The 19609-nt window shown below is 51.0% G+C and overlaps 1 protein-coding gene across 1 annotated transcript in view; it reads left to right on the top strand.

Annotated features, from left to right (window-relative positions):
• The window catches only part of LOC125751785 (insulin-like growth factor 1 receptor), a 57926-nt gene that overhangs the window by 32852 nt on the left and 5465 nt on the right, over nt 1-19609 (top strand). The window contains exons 3-20 of the mRNA XM_049031060.1: nt 6473-6779; nt 7188-7324; nt 8858-9002; nt 10052-10260; nt 11098-11224; nt 11587-11822; nt 11973-12140; nt 12247-12454; nt 13611-13891; nt 13972-14114; nt 14202-14367; nt 14482-14584; nt 14760-14830; nt 14933-15162; nt 15468-15575; nt 15673-15832; nt 16372-16501; nt 18477-18611. Of these exons, the coding sequence (XP_048887017.1) occupies nt 6473-6779; nt 7188-7324; nt 8858-9002; nt 10052-10260; nt 11098-11224; nt 11587-11822; nt 11973-12140; nt 12247-12454; nt 13611-13891; nt 13972-14114; nt 14202-14367; nt 14482-14584; nt 14760-14830; nt 14933-15162; nt 15468-15575; nt 15673-15832; nt 16372-16501; nt 18477-18611 (3064 nt within the window). The remainder of the gene's footprint in view (nt 1-6472; nt 6780-7187; nt 7325-8857; nt 9003-10051; nt 10261-11097; nt 11225-11586; nt 11823-11972; nt 12141-12246; nt 12455-13610; nt 13892-13971; nt 14115-14201; nt 14368-14481; nt 14585-14759; nt 14831-14932; nt 15163-15467; nt 15576-15672; nt 15833-16371; nt 16502-18476; nt 18612-19609) is intronic.

The raw sequence follows: 19609 nt of genomic DNA, 5'->3' as shown, positions 1-19609 counted from the left end.
ATGGTGGTGATACGCCAAATTCGACATGTTTCGGAGAGAGCGGCCAGCTGGGGTGGGGTACTGGGGGGCGTGCGAGCACCGTACGCCGACCGCCGGAGGATCAGCCCCAGCGGCCGTGACCAAGTCCTCAGATGAACTGCGAGAGGGTATCCTGAATGAATAAGGATGAAGGCCAAGGCTGAGCTGCAGGCTAAAAATACCTCTCGGAGGCAGTCTGTCACCGCGGCCACTGTCTGGGGATGGGGAGGGAGCAGAGAGGCTCCACACAGGGCCGTTAGACGCCCCGCCAGCCGCACGAGGCAGAAACCGCCACGAAAGCTAAACAGAACGGCAGCTCTGAAGCGCGCCGCTGACTGACGGCATGCCGGCCGCTCCCACGTCCCTCCCGACTGAGGCGTTTCTCTCGCTGCCTGAATCGAGATCTTTTCATTTTGGGAGGAGACCCCCCCCCCCCCATCTTTGTTGACCGCATATGAAGACTTTGCAGATAGCGTTCTTTGTACACCGTTTCGACATTGCTGCCGCGGTATTACCTCTGCCAATCACGATCAGCGTTCCAGTGAGGCGAAATCCCGGAACGGTCGAGTGTCTGTCAATATTCCAGAGCTTTTTAAATACGGCTCCTTTCGCCACGTCTGTCGAGCATTACGGTACCATCCACCTTGCCTTGAGGTCTCAGGCCTTTTGTGTGCTAAAATTTCACTGCCGCTCCCCGTCTGGAGAAGAGAGAACGTCATTCACGACCAGGGGGAAATGACCTGCCATTACATATTCCATCGGAATACATAATGGTGTGTTTGTGGAACGTTCTAGCATGTTTAGTGGTACTTGCATGAATCCCGTAGTTTAGGTAGTTGTGCGAAGCCCCGGACACCTAATTAATCTTTGTCAATTATTTAATAATGATTACTGGCAGGAGTGCAGTGACGTGCTACAGAGGCTGACTTTGTTGTGAAATAATAAGAATTTGAAAGCTTTTACTTTCATGAAGGGAGACTGCAGATCCGTGGTCATCGACTTTAGGACGTCCCATGTATGACTGCAGTCTTTGTGGGAAGGTCCGTCTGGGTTTTAAATGCACCACTGCCCATAAAGCAGTTAGCTAAAATTACAGAATATTACAGAAGTTAACGTGGCTTGGCTGGAGGATGAACCATGTAGTGATTCTACACAGAAGTATGATGAGATCCTGGAGATATTTCCAGTATATGCTTATAGGGCTTTGGGGACATACAAAAAAAATCAAATGGAATTCAGAATGACCTTTGACCCAGTTCCTGTACTCCCTGCGCAGGTTCCCAGGTTCCTTGAACAATACCAGCGACTGTTGAATCAGCGTAGAAGGAAAGATTGTTGCCACCAAACCCTGGCAAGAGGAAATGTCTCCCATGCCTGAGCACAGAGACTGGTGCATAGTGCCGCTGCGAATGGAGAAGACATAAGACAGTGACCCCCAGTGGGCAGGAGGTCACGGAGCAGGCGACATATTCATTCTTAATGTAGACTGGCGGGCTCACCCAATGCACCTAAACAATCGTCTGCGCTTTAAAACTGTGCCTTAAATATTTAATGTACATCACGTGTTGAGTTTTCCGTGTCACTATGAATCATAACCAGCTCTGCATTTCTAATGTGCTGATCTGTGTCCACGGTCCCCCGGGGGACGTTTCACCCTAGTGGTTGGTCCGGGGATGACGCTCTGGTGACTCCTAACTGTGTGAGAACATAGATTAACAGTGCATTTACAGTATCTCTACAGTGTACAGTGTGTGCAGCAGCAATTTGTATTTAACTAAAGCAGTGTTTTCCAATCCAGTCCTCGGGAATCCATAGATAGTCCACGTTTTTGCACCGGAGCTGGGAGGGAGCAAAAACATGGACTGAGTGTGGGTCCCCGAGGAGCGAATTGGATAACAATGAACTAAATACTTTAGTTGTCCAGAATTGCCGAGTTCCTACTGAAGGTTTAGGTGTGGAAATAACGGTTAAATTCCTATCTAACTTGGAACAACTGCTCACCCCTCTTAATATGTTCCCTGTAAATAACAGAAGGATGTTCAGATAATGTGTCATAGCAGAATGTAGGTTCACTCCGTCATTGTCGTGTGATGGCTTCATTTTATCAGTCGTCTGAAACTCAACTCTCCAAGTGTTTTTCCACTTTAAATATAATCCGGCCCATTGTGTACCATTTTTATATAAATATATATATTGTTTTTATGAAGCAGATTGCATTGAATTGCAGCTGTGTTTGAGCCCTGGTATCGGCTGATCGCGATCGGGTGCCGAGCTCACGGCCTGCCTGCTCGTTTTTACTCTGGTGTGTGCGTTTGGTTAGTCAGGACCCGCGCGGTTCCGTCCAGACGGCTCTCGAGCCGGCACTGGCTGTGATGTTTTAAAACATCCTGCGTCGTCTGACCAGCCCGCCGACTTCTGCGGCGTGTGAGATCGTGACGACCGCACGTCCGGGTTAAACAGCGTCGTCTCTTCCCGCATCCCCCTCTCTCTCTCGCCGCATAAGTGCCCTGCGCCGGCCGCTTCGTGCCTGTCGCAGTCTGAGAATGTGGAGCGTCCTGGGCGTGTGGGGCTGGGAAGCGGGGCCGGGGGAGTTCCGCGCGGGGTTACACTATCGGCTCAGACGCTGACACGGAGACGCTCCCTGCCGCCTGTTTGCGTCGTGATGTCACTCTATCGGAAAAACAACGTGCGGCTGAAATAACCATTTTCCCCCAAGTCTGTTTTAATGCGTCTGGTTTGTTTATGTCATCTACTGGGTATCCGGGGAACCGGAGTAGCCTGGTGATGTCACTGAAGTACAATCTGAGCCCCTGAAATAGAGCTGACTTACTGTACAGTTAGGTCAGGGGGGTATTCTTTATTAATTTGCTCCTACATTTGGGAATGGGCTGAAAGCAGACTAATCCCACCTTTATCGTGGAGGGCAAAGGAGGATAATGGACAGTAGGGTGTGTCCCGTAGGATAATTGCTGTTAAAGCGATCAGGAGCCCTAACCCTTTAGTAAATGTTAAGCTATCAATGCATTTCCTGCTGCAGCCAAACTTTTCACTCAAACCTGGGCGAGCTGATGAGAGCCAGTGAGGTGTGTGTGTGTGTGTGTGTGTGTGTGTGTGGGGAGGGGATATGGTGAGGGTGTTGTGGGTCTGGGATTTTGCTTGTGTGTGGTTTATCTGTGCTTCTGGAACATGCTGTTCTAACTTAATCAGTATTTAGTTAATCAGTTAACCTTCATGTTTAACATTTGCACGGATCACATTCCTGTTCTGCGGTCATACTTTTAAGTATGTGGGACTTTTGTGAGGATAGTATTAAATGTTGCTCTTCTGAAATGCTTGGGATTCCTTTTAAGGCAAAAAAAAAGAGAGGATTCAGTAAATACTGGAAAGTCTCACACAAATGTGCTTTATCGGGGAACGCGATGGAAGCCTGGCGGTGATAGATTGTCGTTTTTCTTGGTGAGGGATGGATGTTCAGTTAGCATTTCATTAGCGGCGTGGGTGTGAGACACGTGGGCAAAGTCACATCATATCAGACCGCAGCAGATAAGGTTCAGCCGCCGACGGAAAATAAAATGTGTGGTTGCCATGGTTACGTCTCCACCCTCTACGTCTCCCTCCCCACTACGGATTGATAATTAGCACGTTTCTGCTCCAGATCTAGTAACGTTCCATCACTGAGAGGCGCTACAGCGAGCCTTCTGTGGGAGTGCGTCCTGGAAACGTGTTGCTGGCTTAGCGGCGAGTGATCAGGACGACGTCGCTGCCACGCGCGTGCACGCTCATGCTAGTGGTTGGCGCCAACGTAGGTCCCATGCCGGGGCAAGAGGTTCACCAGAGCTCGCTGCAGTCTTGCGGTGACCTTCTCTGTCTCTCCCCAGAAGGTTCACCTGCTCCGTGGGACGGAGACACCGTTCCTCCTCGAAGCCGCTTACTACCTTCTCCTCGGCTCGCCCAGAATGAACCCAGAGCCGAAGCCTTTGTGGTATTTTTGGCTGGATTTTGGAATTCTTCTTGGCTGGCATACAGAACCTTGCCCTAATGAACGTATTCCAGACCCGAGCACCAAAAGCCCTCTTCTTAAAACGTATTAATGACTGACTGAGCAAAGCTTACATTCCTCAGAAGATCTAAAAACGAGGCTCAGTCGGAGCTTTGTGACGTTGGGTATGATGTTTAAACTTGTTTTGTGCGGCATTTGCAGGTTCGAGCCAGTCACTGTGTATTTAGAGGGTTAACTCTGCATTGCAGTTATAGTGCTGATTGGAAAGCATGTTGTCATTCTCAGGACCCTCCCCCCTTTCTGCATTGGATGCCCTTTGGCTGTAAATATGAAATCAGTTCTCTAGGGACGTCTTTCAATCTGACTGTATGACTTTTGCCACAGCGGCGTAAGACGTGGTTACATCTAGTCTGTACCCTATTAAGCACGTGCTCTAATGCACTCCGAGGGATGTTTTTCTCCTTCGTCATTTTTGGAATTACCGACTCGAGTCTCGTGGATTCCTGTTTGCCAGCTGACGTGCAAACTTCTCGGGAATGGATGAGGAGACGCCGACTCTTCCTTGTTAGGTAGTTTCCCCAGGCGATGCCTGTCATAGGTGCTGATATGGGGGGGGGGGGGGTGGATTTAGAGGAGGGCCTGTGCTCACAGTGACTATAAATAAAAGCATGTTGTTGGGTCACGTGGAATGTGCCGTTGTCTTATATGGACGGGCCTGTAGATGACGGGTGGGATGACGGGTGGGATTTTTCCATTGAGGAATGTGGGTAAATCACAACGTAGTAAATGTGGGATTTGAACTTGACTTGGGTAAATAAGTCTCAGGTCCCCTCTATGAATATGTGACTATTTAAGGAAACACGGCTCCTAGTTATGTTTTCCCTTGACCAATTAGCAGCTTGTTCATCCATGAGTGGACCTGTCACCTCACACTGAGCGTGTTCCTGACTGCTGTCGTCGACAGAGCTGAAGATGGCTGATGTCGAGGACTGGCTGAAGCGCAGCTGTTTTTTCCATTTCGCTTTCCAGGGTGTTTTGGTGGAGCAGGTCAGGTTTAGCCTTCCAACAACTCTGTACTGGGATTCGATCCCACAACATTCTGGTGCCCATCTCTGTCACTGCTGTATGAACTGTTGCATGAAAAGTCGCATGAAATATTAATATGCAGGTTGTAGCTCCATGGCGTTTCATGGTTCAGAGTTGGACCTGAATGAGATTTTCTGTCTTTTGAGTTTAAGAACAATTTGCAGTCATTTAATCTGCGAGGTCATCGCCTTGATTTAGTACTGAATGCTTTGTGTCTCTAATTCCTAGCATTTCTGTACACAGCGATATGCGAAATGTGAGAAATGTCAGTCAGTCTGGCTCGTCTTTGGCTCGCCCTCAGAGTGCCGGGGCGCGATGCCAGCTGGGAGCCCGTTGCTAGGATACCGGGGGTACGGCAGCCACTCGCAGGCCTGGATCGGGTTCGTTGGCCGAGGCAGTTTGTTTACCTGATGGTTCCACTTTAGCAGGGTGGGGGAGTCCCTCTGGGAGGTCCGTGTAAGGATGTCCCTCAGACAGAGGGGCACTGTCCCTCATGCGGGCGTGTTGACACCGGATGGAGATGGCGGGGGAGGGAGAGAGCGAGAGACTGAGAGGGAGGTCAAGCCTGTGGCGTCGGCTTAGACATTCATATTGAGTCAAGGAGGCGACATTTATCTAGTGCGATGTTTCCCATTCCAGCCCTCGGGGACCCCTAAGGGGCAAAAAATGTGGACTGTCTGGGAGGGAGCAACCATGTGGACTGTCTGGGGGGGAGGAGCAACCATGTGGACTGTCTGGGGGGGGGGGGGAGCAACCATGTGGACTGTCTGGGGGGTCCCCAAGGGCCAAATTGGGACGCACTGGTCTGGTATATTTGTTTTGAGTTTGTCCCCCTCCCCCGGTAGTCAATGCACATTAAGACTCTCCTGGGAATAATCCTGGAACTTAAAGGTCCTTGACATCATGGCCTGGAAGCTGGTGATCAGCGGGAGCTTCAACAGACCATAATCTCATCCCGCCCTTGAGGGGCCATTAGAAATGTGCTGGAGATCCACCCCTGCCTCCCCCAGGTACAGGTAGCGTTAAGACTTGGTTTTAATGAAATCAGGCGGTGCCGTTTGCTAACGAGCCGCTCCCCTCGCCTAGGCCACGCCCCCTGCGGTGAATAGGCGGCGTTTTGTCGCCTGTACTTCTGTTCCTGACGCCATGCAGTGTGAGACGCCATCTTGTGACGTCCAGTATATTTACACATCCTGGGACTGTGTTCACCCAGTGCCGCTGACCGTGGATATAACGTCGGGCACACTTACGGTCACCGTACCGTGACTGGGGGGGGTGGGGTGGATTGCAGACCGTGTGCCCGGCGAGCTCCTGGCTGAGCTGGCAGGGTCACATGGACGGTCTCCCCTTCTCTCCCCCCCCGCACAGTGTGTCCTGCCAAATGCGAGAGGAGAGCGTGCACGGAGTCCGGGGAGTGCTGCCACCCGCAGTGCCTGGGCAGCTGCACGGTGCCCGACAGCGACACGTCCTGCGATGCCTGCCTGCACTACTTCCACGAGGGCCGCTGCGTGCCCGACTGCCCCGCCGACACCTACAAGTTCGAAGGCTGGCGCTGCATCACCATGGAGCTGTGTGCCCGCGTGCACCTGCCCAACGACTTCGACCGCTTCGTCATCCATGCCGGCGAGTGCATGCCCGACTGCCCCACGGGCTTCACGCGCAATGAGAACCAAAGGTGGGCATGGGCGCCGTAATCCGCAGCACCCCGCCACGGTTATGCGTAACAGTGACCCCAATATGGCAGCTAGCGGCAGACTGTGTGGCATAATGCCATCTTCTCTCAAGTAGCAAACTATAACATTGCTGCCCCCCCCCCCACTGAGTTTCCAATTCTTCAGGCTCCATTGGTGCTGCTGCCCATCTGATGTTTCATGTGTGGAAATAATCAGACGTTTTACGTTCAGTGAGGATTCTTAGCCTTACGAGAGACCACAACATATCTTGTGTGAAATGAGGAAAGCAGCTTTAAGCTTGAGTCCCGCTGCTCACCGGCCCTGATTCTTCTTCTCTCCCGGTTTGATCTAAGCTTGAATCCCACAGTTTGCCGGCCTTGACTCCTTTCTCCTCTGCACCTCCCTTTTAGTATGTTCTGCAGTGCTTGTGATGGTCCCTGTGACAAGATCTGTGATGGGAAGATGATCGACTCTGTGGACGCGGCTCAGTCCCTCAAGGGCTGCACTGTCATCAAGGGAAACCTCCACATCAACATCCGTCGGGGAAGTAAGTCGCCTCGAGGCGTGTTCCCTGCCATGCGCCTACTTCCAGGCTCCCTTATACCCCTGACTGCCTGACCTAATTAGGCTCACTGTACCTGGCTCACTTAAATACACACAGCAGAACCAGTCCTCCCTATAGCCCAGGAGGACAAGGGCCACCCAGCTGTTTCTTAGGCTACCATTCGAGGATGTGTAGCTGTAATAAGAAATTTGGCTTTCTAATGTCAGTCGAAGTTCTGGCCAGAATGGATAGTGGATATTTTGGCTAGCATGGAGATTTGGATAAACTATCGTAAAACACAGAATGTGTAAATTATTAGAGTAATACCCAACAATAAACAAACACAGGTATGAAGCATTACTTAAATCAGGGCTTTTCCATTTTCAGTGCCTCATTTTAGATCATTGCAGGGCTTCCCAACCCAGGCATCGGGGAGTTGCAGATGCTCCACGTTTTTACTCCCTCCCAGTTTCCTGCCATACAGTCCACAATTTTGCTACCGGGAGCTGGGAGGGAGCAAAACTGTGGACCATCAGCAGGTTCCCATGGACAGCACTGGGAAGCCCTGATCCAAAATGGCAATGCAGTCAAGTTCGGGCTTCCTCTGCTAATAGAATCTATGGACCATCTATGCTGGCTTTTGATCTCCGCATCTTTATCGATTAGCCAACAGACCGTGTGTCGAATGAACCAGACGTCTTCGTATCACACATAAAAATATGATCAGATAAATTATCCTTTTCAGACGGCAATCTCTTGTATGTAGCATTTACGTAACCGAAACCTTCATTGATCTTATGTAAGGTCTTATTTAATTCAAATTTAGTTAAACGTACAAACTTGTGCATCCTCACTAATTCTCAGTAGGATAGATGTTTACATTCTGCGGGCTATTCTGTCAGCAGCACAATCGCTCCTAATCGGAACTTGGAGTAAGCAGGGAGACTCGCCCTTAAAGGTGGATCAGACCAGCCAGGCCCGAATGTAACGGTCAAACGAGCCATCGACTGTTCAGAAAAGGCTCTTCTTTGGGTTGTTCTAGTGCCGAAAGATGCCACGTCTCATCCAGATCGCATCAGATTCAAAGGACGCTCACTATTAATTATACATCACTAAGACCGTGCCGGAATGTTACCATGGATTTGGGAGTATTGGCTACGCTTCAAAGTAACCGGGTTAGCCCACTCCCTGCGCCTAGCCCATCTGAAAAGCTCTGGGTTTTTAATTTGCAAATTATACAGTGAGTTATAGAGAGTGACTGGCAAATCCTCCAGGCAGATCTCTTCCGGGGTAGAATTGACGTTTTGCTCATATTCTGTTTATTGGAAATCTTCCCCTGGAAGATGCTCCTTAACGGCTGATGACAGTTTACATGCGGTGCGAAAGTGGCCCTAGACAAAGGTGTGCTCTGGGCCTGGAGGTCCCTGTTGTGGAGTAGGTCTGGCATGGGAGGCGGAAACGCTGCCCGTGCTGCTCTCGCCCCAACGACTTGGTTCCTGGGACGTGGTGCCAGTGGTTCCCATGTGCTTTTTGCAGATGACATCGCGTCGGAGCTGGAGACCTTCATGGGCCTCATCCAGATGGTGACGGGCACCGTCAGGATCCGACACTCGCACACGCTGAGCTCCCTGTCCTTCCTGAAGAGCTTGCGCCACATCGCCGGGGAAGAGCTCCTCGAAGGGTACGGCGCCCTCTGTGGTGGTCAGGGGCACCACGGGACTTTGGCTGCAGGGGTGGGCGGGATTTAGTGCTGTCGATCTGTCGGTCTGTCCCAATGGGAAAGCAAAATAACCAGGGAGAAATGGTTAAATCGGTTATCACTGAATAAATCTATTTTTTTTTGTGCATTTAGTATATGCAATTCTGTGTTACTGTTAGTTTCAAGCTGCGAAGCGGAACATTTACTGCTCACCTCAGATTAGATTTACTTGCTCTACCTGGATAGATGAGATTTCGGCCCAGCAACTAAAGGGGGGAAAAGCCTTGGATCAGGTGAAGGAGTCTGACATAAGAGGCCAGGATGGGCAGTAGCAGTAGGCCTTAATGGCAGGCCTCGCATTGCAGGGGAGGACAAAGCAGATGTGACATACCAACACCTGCCTGTAGGGAGCAGCACACCATTTTGTAATAAAATTTCTCCGTTCCATATCAGCGTATAAACTTGTGACGGTGGAGAGACAAAACATTCAGGTGATCTTAGTGAGAAGATCCTGGGATTGCTGCTCCTTTTTCTTTAAGTAGTAACTGGCGCCCTCCACAGGGTGAGACATTCCCGATCTGCCCAGCCGTGACTCGAGTTACTGAAGATGGGGGGGGAAGGGGAGGGGGGGGATCCTCCTGCTCTCCCAGGGTAGAGACACCAACACGCAAATAACATTCCTGACATTCCCGAGGGCTCTGTTAAAGTTAGCCCATTCCAGACTGGGCCGCGGATGGCGTTTGCCATTTCCGATGCCAGGTTGCACTCCTTCACTGACAAAGGTCTGTTACTGGTCCCCAGAGGGAAATTAGGAATGAGATTGGAGATTTACTTCTTTTTGTGTTTTACACTAATTTTAAAATATCATAGATCTTGTCAGAAAATTATTGTTAGTGTTATTTAATAATTAAGGCCATTTATACATAAAAAATTGTAGCTGTAAATGTTCTAATTATTCTTAAATGCTTTGATCTGCTAGTGTTCTGCTGCTCCGCTAGTTAAGAGAACCTGTTCTCTTTGCCTGACTACAGGATGTATGCTTTCTCCGCACTGGATAACCAAAACCTCCAGCACCTCTGGGACTGGAACCAGCACAATCTGACCATCAAGACTGGGAAGCTGTTCTTTCGATTCAACCCGAAACTATGCATGTCGGAGATTCGCAAGATGTGGGAGAAGAGTGGCATCACTGGGAGCTTCGAAGAGGGCGACTTTCGGAACAACGGGGACAGGGCCAGCTGTGAGTCGCAGCGTCTGTGTGACGGTGTCCTGTGTGAGCGAGTGGGGGGCTTTTGAAGCCTTATGGTCAATGTGTCTTTAGCTGAAATCAAAACTTTTGACTCAGAATTTAGTGTCGGCATTAAAAACCTGTGATGTGTTCATTGTACTGTCACCCTCAGTTCTTGACTTGAGGAATTTTCTCATGACAACCTCCTGGTAACCTCCTGCGTACAATGTGAATGAAGCGTTTTTACAGATTCCCTCAAAGGCAAGATTGTAGCCATAAATATTGGTGGTTTTATTGCTCTTTTAACTATGTGAGGAATATTATAACGCTTGTTTCGCAATGTAAATGTAAACGCTCACAACTTAAATTTCACAGGAATGGAAACCCGCAGCCTTGCTGAATTCATTCATACTTTTCATCGTATAGTATAACTGACTGATTACAGTTCCTATGGTAATACTCCTGGACCTTAATCTTGAACCCTGTTTTTCGGTTTCTGTGTCTCCTCGATGGTGCACCTAAAGCAGCTCTGTTTCATGACATTTAAAAATTCTGCTCGAGTCCTAATATATGGAATGAATCAGGGCTCAAAATGCTAACTGGGATTCGAGTTGGGTAACTATTTTCTAACCGTCGGAGCCTGACTTCTCAATGCAGGTAGTTGTATTGACATCGTGAGTAAGAGCATTGGGTGATCGTTGTGTTCAGATGATGTTATGATGTGTTATAGGCTGCTGTGCAGCATTTGTTACGTCTTTCAGCTTTGTTGTAACATTATGAAGTATTCAGTGACTCATTAAGGTCGTGAAAGTCAGTGACAGAGATTCGGGTGCTGTCTGGTCTTTGCAGGTGAGAGTCACATCATCAAGTTCAAGTCCAACAGTACCAGCAGTAACAAGATCAAACTGACCTGGGAACGGTACCGACCTCCAGATTACAGGGATCTCATCAGTTTTATCATCTATTACAAGGAAGCGTGAGTATTTCGCCGGTCCCAGCCTGGGATCTGTCGAGCTGTACCCCCCCCCCACATTGCCGTACGTTGACTGTGGCTGTGAGAGTCGTCGAACGAGTAAAGCTCTCCAGCTACTGAGCACTTTGCCGCCTCGTGAGTCCCGCCAGGCGAGGAGGCGAGTGCCAGACGACGCCCCTCTGAGCTCCATACTTCCACTCCTTCCGAGTCCGTGTGCTGGTCCTGCCTTGGGTTTTGATTTTAACAGTCAAGTTAAAATAACTATTCTGTGTTTGTCTTGGGCACCACTGAACATTGTTTATGCGTGCGAACGCATGAGGACTGCGGCTTTTCTGCTGACCTTTGTCAAACGTGCCCTTTTCCAGACCCTTCCAGAACATCACCGAATTCGATGGTCAGGATGGCTGTGGGTCCAACAGCTGGAACATGGTGGACGTGGAACTTCCAAAGGAAAAGGACGTGGACCCTGGGGTGCTTCTCAGTCCGCTGAAACCCTGGACTCAGTACGCCATCTTCGTAAAGGCCATCACCTTAGTTGTCGATTACAAGCACATCTTCGGAGCCAAAAGTGAGGTGATCTACATTTGGACAAAGCCCTCAGGTAATGTTCACCTTCTCGAAGAGGGCACTCGTTTGCACAGTGACACGCCTATTGCACAAATATGATTAATTTATATTCTTACATGCACTCACTTATTGACGTAGCAGCCTTTTACGGAGCCTCACAAGCTTTTTCTTTTTGCAAAAACAGAGCCATCGATGCCGCTGGATATCCGCTCGTACTCAAACTCCTCCACGAAGCTGCTGGTGAAGTGGTCTCCTCCAATCTCTCCCAACGGGAACCACACCTACTACCTCCTCCGCTGGCAACGGCAGCCTGAAGACAGAGAGCTTTACATGCACAACTACTGCTCCAAAGGTGAGCGTCAGTGGTTGGGCCCTCCTCCACCTTTACTGGGAGAATCGTCCGCTTTCACAGCGGCAAAGAATCGAAGGATTTCTGCAATCGTTCTTCTCATTTGCAGAGTTGAAGATCCCCATTAGGATCTCAGCCACAGGAGCTGTAGATGCAGAAGATGAGAACAAGCTTCCCAAGACGGACGCCGGCGCCGGGGACAAAGAGCCGTGCTGTCAGTGCCCCAAGACCAGCGATGACCTGAGGGTGGAGGCGGAGGATGCTTCTTACCGCAAAGTCTTTGAGAACTTTCTTCACAACTCGATCTTCACTCCTAGGTGGGCCTTGTGTTCGGATGCTTTCCTTGTGTTGCCTTTCGCCAGTTAGAGGGGAGGTTGTCTGTGCCCGACCCTCTGAATTCCCCACAATGTGAGGGTCTAAAAACTGTGAGGTTTTAAAGGATGTGGTAGGGTTCTGGAGGGCGAGTTGAGCGGAGGAGCAGGATGTGTTTGTTTTCGATTTTCTGAGCACCTCCCCTGGGCACTGAGCCGCTCTGTCAGTCTCGCAGTTCCGTGGTACGACAGCGGGACGGTGCTATGCGGCGCGTAACCTTCAGGTCATCTGGGGACAGAATCAACCATCCGCACGCCGAGGCTGCATCCAGCCAGACCTCGGCTGCGTGCCTCACAGAGAGGCTGTTTGTGTGACTGTCAGACCCACAAACACACACACACAGTGTTTTGTGCAGAAGCAACTCTCTGAGCCTTTGTCTTCCTCCTCTGCTTTTCTCCCCTATTTACTTTTTGAATTCTTCCTTCGGCTCCCTCACACCACCCGCAGGGCTACGCGGGCCACCTTCCTTAAGCTATAGGCATGTTGTCCTGTGACCGCAGTCACGCCTGTGTGCGCGTTTTTCACATGCATTGTGCGGTGAATTCTCATCCAGCTGGAATGGCAGGGTGAGCCGGACAGTCATGCGCTTCTGATGAACGTCATTCATCAGAACCCAGTAGAACTGTGTTTTATGGTCTGAGCCCCGGGCTGCTGGTCCGGTTGTCCCCTGCCTTGTGCATTGCATTTGCCAGGACCCCCACCCCTAAATGGAAAATGGCTCCAGCTGAAGTGTGGCTTAGGGTATTATTTGCTGTAGACTCCGGGGGAGTGCTTAGAGTCTGTACGTAAACTCGGATATCTATAGCCTGGGCTTCGCTCCTTGTTTACCCACAGGCCCATAAACGTAATTGGGATTGACATTGAGTGGCGCGTAGAAGGAAGCCATCGTGGTGAAGAGCTTGTGGTTTTTGAGTTGTGTCTCTCTCTCTCTGCGACCGTCCTGGCTAGCAGAATTCAGGCTGAGGCCCAGAGCCAAGGTAGCAGACCAGCTCACACTATGACGTTAATAAACCTCTTACATATGGGGGGGGGGCACTGTAATGCAAGCTGTATTGTCAAGTTGAAAGGTTGTTTTGCCCCCCCCCCCCCCGCATTCTACAGGCCCCCAGACCGCCGTCGCCGGGATGTCTTCGGTGTGGCCAACTCCACCCTGATGTACAGCGTGAGCGGGAACGCCACCGAGCTGGAAGGCAACGCCACAGACGGGGTCCCGCACCCCATAGAGTACCAGTTTGAGGAGACCACAGTGAGCAGCAGGGAGTCGTGGGAGATCTCCGGCCTGGAGGCCTTCACTGTGTATCGCATCGACATCCACGCCTGCAACCGCGAGGTGAAGCACTGCAGCGCGGCCGCCTTCGTCTTCGCCAGGACCAAGCCAGCAGGTAGGTTCCCTGGGAATGCGGGGAAGGGCTTCCAAGTTCATCCCGACTGCTGCGATGCTGAGGTCCAGCTTGCCCTTCAGACAAGGCGGACGACATACCAGCACCCGTGACGTGGCAGGGGGGTGAGCATGAAGGCGACACCGTGTTCCTGAAGTGGGCGGAACCCAAAAGACCCAACGGGCTGATTTTGATGTACGAGATCAAGTTCCGTCTGGGCGGCGAGGTGAGCATCCGAGCTCGAAACAGCGGTGTGAGCGGAGGTGCGCAGCTCCGCACGTTTGACCTCGGGGTGTCCGTGCCCGTCCTCCAGGCAGAGAAGCACGAGTGTGTCTCCCGGCAGCACTACCGGGAGCATGGGGGAGCCCGACTAAGTCACCTGAGCCCAGGGAATTACTCCGCCCGCATCCGAGCCACCTCGCTTATGGGCAACGGCTCCTGGACCGTGCCCGTGGCCTTCTATGTGTTACAGTCCAAACGTAAGGCACCGGCCGAGCCTCCAAACGTACCTATTGATGAAGAGCAGTTGATATCTCTCATTTACAAGCATCCATGAGCTCTGTCTCATGCCCTTGTCTCTGTGTCACCAACAGCGTTGTACGACAACCTCTTCTATCTCCCAATCATCATCCCCATCATCGTTTCGTTCATCGTCATCATCGGAATAACAGCGCTCATAGTGGTCAACAAGAAGAGGTACGTGTCCATCTTCTTCGTTACCGTGTTCGTTGTGCGGCCGCACTGGAGTGGGGCTCGTGCTTAAACGGTGCCGAATGAAGTTCTCCATCGAGAAGTAAGACGTTAGACAATCTATGGAAATGGAAGACGGTTGTTCTGTGTTAATGTGAAGTCATTATTGTGTCACGTGCAGGAATAGTGACCGCCTGGGGAATGGGGTTCTGTACGCCTCTGTCAATCCTGAGTACTTAAGTGCTGCTGAAAGTGAGTAGTACCCAAGTCGCAGTTACCGTCAAATGGCTGGCGATTGCTGTAGACAGGCGAGTGTCCCGCACGTGCTCAGTACGCACTCTCTGCTGCCCCCAGTGTACGTGCCAGACGAGTGGGAGGTGGCGCGCGAGAAGATCACTCTGTGCCGAGAGCTAGGCCAGGGCTCCTTTGGCATGGTGTACGAGGGCGTGGCCAAGGGCGTGGTCAAGGGTGAGGCCGAGACGCGCGTGGCCGTCAAGACGGTCAACGAGTCAGCCAGCATGCGCGAGCGCATCGAGTTCCTCAACGAGGCGTCCGTCATGAAGGAGTTCAACTGCCACCACGTGGTGAGAGCGGGCGCTGGCCAGCCGCGCTCCATGTTCGCTGGATGAGCGGCTTCTTGTTTCTCCGCTGCTGTACTACAAACCTGCACATATACGCAGGAGTGACTGCCAACCTTTTTCCGTTAAATGAATCTTAATTATTTACTTTTCATTTGAATAGCCATCCACTTATCTCAACTGCTTATTTTCATGCTGTTTAATACAGCTTTGGAATTCTTGACTGTCTCTTCCATGGAAGAGCAGTGATTTAAAATGTGTACGTGTCAGTGTGTCTGATCTCGTTTGTGATTGGTTCATTTCACCCCCAGGTACGCCTCCTGGGTGTGGTCTCTCAGGGACAACCTACATTGGTGATTATGGAGCTGATGACCCGTGGAGACCTGAAAAGCCACCTGCGGTCCCTCCGATCCAAAGAGGTGAACACCTGCGCCCGACACCCTTACACTCCTTGAACTCGGGCAGTTCTTAGCGAATAGAAATGACAAACCCCGGCTCACTTCCTGTGTCCAATAGAATTCCTGCAGCGATACCCTACCCCCCCTGAAGAAGATGATCCAGATGGCGGGGGAGATCGCGGACGGCATGGCCTACCTCAACGCCAACAAGTTCGTCCACAGAGACCTGGCTGCCCGGAACTGCATGGTGGCCGAGGATTTCACTGTGAAGATCGGAGGTAGCATTCTCAGGCTCAGCTCTCTCCCCAGTTCAAATCTGCACATTGTCTGGGCAAAAGCAGCATGAAACAAGAACGCACTGATAGTCAATTGTCTGACAATTGTGACCACCATTTACTCAGGATGAGCTGCTATGTTCACATGCTTCCACATTTCCATGTTTTCTATCCCTTGAGTGCTACGTAACTACTGTTCTATCAGTTTGGCTCATGGGAGTTTTACTTGCACAAAAAATGTTCTGAGGACAGAAGGAAAAATGATCAGATTGCAGAGGAGGTGGGTACAAGTAACTAGAGGAGGCAGGACCAAGGAATCTGATTGGTTGGTCCCACTGCCTCTAGTTGCTTGGACTCACCTCATGTACAATCTGATTGGTTATCTCTCTGAACCAGTAAATTTTCCTTCTGCCCTCAAAACATTTTTGTGTAAGTAAACCTCCCATGCCCTAAAGATTGTGGCTGAGATTCGTATTCTCAAGTCAACGTCCCCCGTCTTCAGATTCTTGACCTCCGTCCCACGGCTCACTTGTGTCCTGCAGATTTCGGAATGACGAGGGACATTTATGAGACGGATTACTACCGCAAAGGGGGCAAAGGACTTCTGCCAGTGCGCTGGATGTCCCCGGAGTCCCTCAAAGACGGCGTGTTCACCACCAACTCTGATGTGTGGTACGTGTTTTCCTGCCCGCCTCTCCGACGCGAACCGTGCATGCGTTTTCCCCAGAAGTCGCGGTGAAGTGTGATTGGGACACCCTGGACCAAAGCCACAGCTTACTGAGAACCTCCCAAGTATTTGGGATCGGAGAGGAAAAAATCCCCATACTTAGAGTAAGGGGTGAAAAATGCTGGTGCTTCATTAATCAGCCGGCGAAAGAGTTTTTCTGGGTGGCAACTTCAGGTCTCAAGAGGCAAATCTAAACCGCTTTTACAGAATCAACTTCTCAGGATTTCTCCAAAAACCTCCTCGGGCATCTTGAGTTAACCCGTAGTGAAGCAAGTTCACTATGGGTGGGTCTTTAGTCCTGTCATTAGAGAAGTTCTCATAAGAGACCCTTGAATCATGCTGCTGTAATTGATTGTCCCGGGGCTGGTTCTTCAGATTTTGGTTCCTCCTCCAGATGTTTATAAAACTGCACCTTGCCAGACAAAATCACCTTAACCCTGCCTCCCTCTCCTTTGACGGTACATACGGAAATTTTAAAGGAACGATGTGTGAGCCATTGTATGCCTGCTGAGGTGACCGCCTTTAAACTCCACCAATTAAAACAATAGTCTTCATGTGGTTTTGTCTTCAAAGGCGCCGATGTTTCTGCCAATTAGATACAAGTCCCCGTTATGAGTTTTACTTGGCTGTTGTCTCAGATCGGCTGCCAAGTGTGAAGATGTGTCCGTGGAGACCAGATGAATAATCATTGGCAGAAGTTTGGCGCTTTTCTGTTTTGTTTTGGTTAGTGGTTCTTTGTCCCTCTGGTGCTCACATGACTGAAGGTAATCTGCACTAATGTGAAACACATGTTTGCTTACGTCCTCGGTTCATATGTCGCGTTTGTCGCTGTGTTTACTAGGGTGGGTGTTTTCTCAGGCAGCCTTGGTGTTGTCATCAACTTTTTTTTTTCTCTAGGTACGAGCGAAGGTCTTTCTGTTCTCGGACTTTAAGTGCGACCCCCATCGTTCAGCTGACCGGGCTGCACTCAGGGTAACAGAGTATTCAGACCAGGGCTGAATCAGTGATATATTTCAAGATGGTTCGAGACCTTTACCCAGTTGTAGGGCACATTTTGTTATTCCCTTTTGGGACATTTTGCTCGTCGATTGAGCAGTACGATGCAGTGCAAAAAGGGTGGAATGACTGAGTATAACGTGATTTGAAATTAGCAGCTGGTAAGGTCTGGCTTAGTTGTTGATTCTTTGATGGGGTTGTGAGTGGACAGACGCGACCTTGGGGGGGGCACACGGCAGTCTGTCACACGGCCACATGAACTACTGAACTGCTGTTAAACTGTTTAAAAGAAGAGATTGTTACTCAGACTGGCATCGTGCCTGAGAGACAACGACCCATAGACCCCCCCCCCCCTTCCCCCCGCCGCTCCCCACAGCATGATGAATGTCCAGTCTCATCAAGCAGGGCTTGTTTATCTTGGTTATGGCACCCCATCGCATTGTGCCCCCCCCATGAATTTCTCTTTGGCCATTGTCCCAATGATCATGTTGTCTGTACCTCAGCCACAAGGTGAAGAAGACAGATATTTTTTTTTATTGCTGAAGTAAACTTTTGAACTCTGAAGCTGAGAAAAATTACCTTGGGTTTCGAGACAGGCATGCCCTCCTCCCCATGCAAGGAGGACGCACCAGTGATACCCAATTCCTGTGGAGTATCTCTGAGATTCGGGCCCTGTGTGAGGGAAGCTGAGTGCGCCTTTGCCTTTTACTTCCACGAGTCGACTGCCTTTTCTCTTATCCGCCTTGCTTTTTGTAGGAACTGCTTCTCTCAGGAACTCCTTTAGCATCGTCGGGGCCGGCCGTCATGTTTTCTAAATATATCGGGGGCTCGTGACTGAGTTCGGGTGCCGCGTGAGGTTGGCATGATCCTCCTCGCGGACGCCGTGCGCTGATTGACGCTCCTGTCCTCTGGCTCCCCCTGCAGGTCATTCGGGGTGGTGCTGTGGGAGATCGCCACCCTGGCCGAGCAGCCGTACCAGGGCATGTCCAACGAGCAGGTGCTGCGCTTCGTCATGGACGGGGGCCTGCTGGACAAGCCAGACAACTGCCCCGACATGCTGTGAGTGCCGCCTGCCTCCCCGCTCCCCATGCCGTTGCCACTTCCTTTGAAGGCCATGTTTACTTTGGAACCGTCTCAGAGAAAATAGTTTTTTTTTTCCCCTCTCCTCACCCTACACCACTGACCTGCTGACCTCCTAAACCCCCTGCCCGCCCCCGTCTCGGATAGTGAGAGCTGTTAATACCGTGTCACAGGACCCAGTTACGCAGGTTGCATCAATCATCGGTTGCGCCGTGGTGTAAATAAAGGTCATGACATCAGCACTCTGACAGCGCTCTGCCCATTGCTGCAGAAGGGACGCCCTGCCTGCCGCCCTGGCCATGCCTGGCATTCCTGTAATCCCAGGGGATGGACGAGGGGGTGGATCGCACCATCCTCCCCTGGACTCCCACTGACCCGCTCTCCTGTTCACCCAAAGGCAGGGCTGGGGGGCAGAGCATCCGATCCTTTCGAGTCATCCTCTGTGTCCGCGTGTCCCCCTACGTGACCGTGGACCCAGCTGTGGATGCGGAGTTCTGCATACTGAGGCCAGGGCAGCCCTCCGATGGGGTTTTGGGAGTAGCCGTTCTGAATGGGCTTAGCAGGGCGACAGACCGATAGCCAGCCGAGATTATCTCTGGCGTGGTGACGACCGTGTGGCAGGTGTCCAGACACTGCGATCATCGACGTGGGCGGCTGGCGATCTGACACTCGGTGCTCTCAAGGGCAGTGAGGTCTTTCCTTTATCGGAGGGTCTTTGGGTCCGCCTGAGCAGCATACGGACCACGCTGTTCATTTCACGTGGATCCGGGCCCCGTCTGGGCATCCAGAGCGTGTGACAGCGACTCGACAATGGTTCGGCTCTCACTGCTGCCACGGTTCCCATCTTTCTTGTCTTCGTCCTCATACTCTGGCCTGGTTCAGCTCTCTCTCTCTCTCTCTCTCTCTCTCTCTCGTTTCCAGTTTCTCATTTTGAAATCATCCATGAAAAATAAAACGATATCTGTATTCAAATAATT

This window comes from Brienomyrus brachyistius, chromosome 11 (assembly GCF_023856365.1).
Source record: "Brienomyrus brachyistius isolate T26 chromosome 11, BBRACH_0.4, whole genome shotgun sequence".
Lineage (NCBI taxonomy): Eukaryota > Metazoa > Chordata > Actinopteri > Osteoglossiformes > Mormyridae > Brienomyrus > Brienomyrus brachyistius.
The sequence above is the reverse complement of the archived record's forward strand: the minus strand, read 5'-3'. Positions and strand labels throughout refer to the sequence as shown.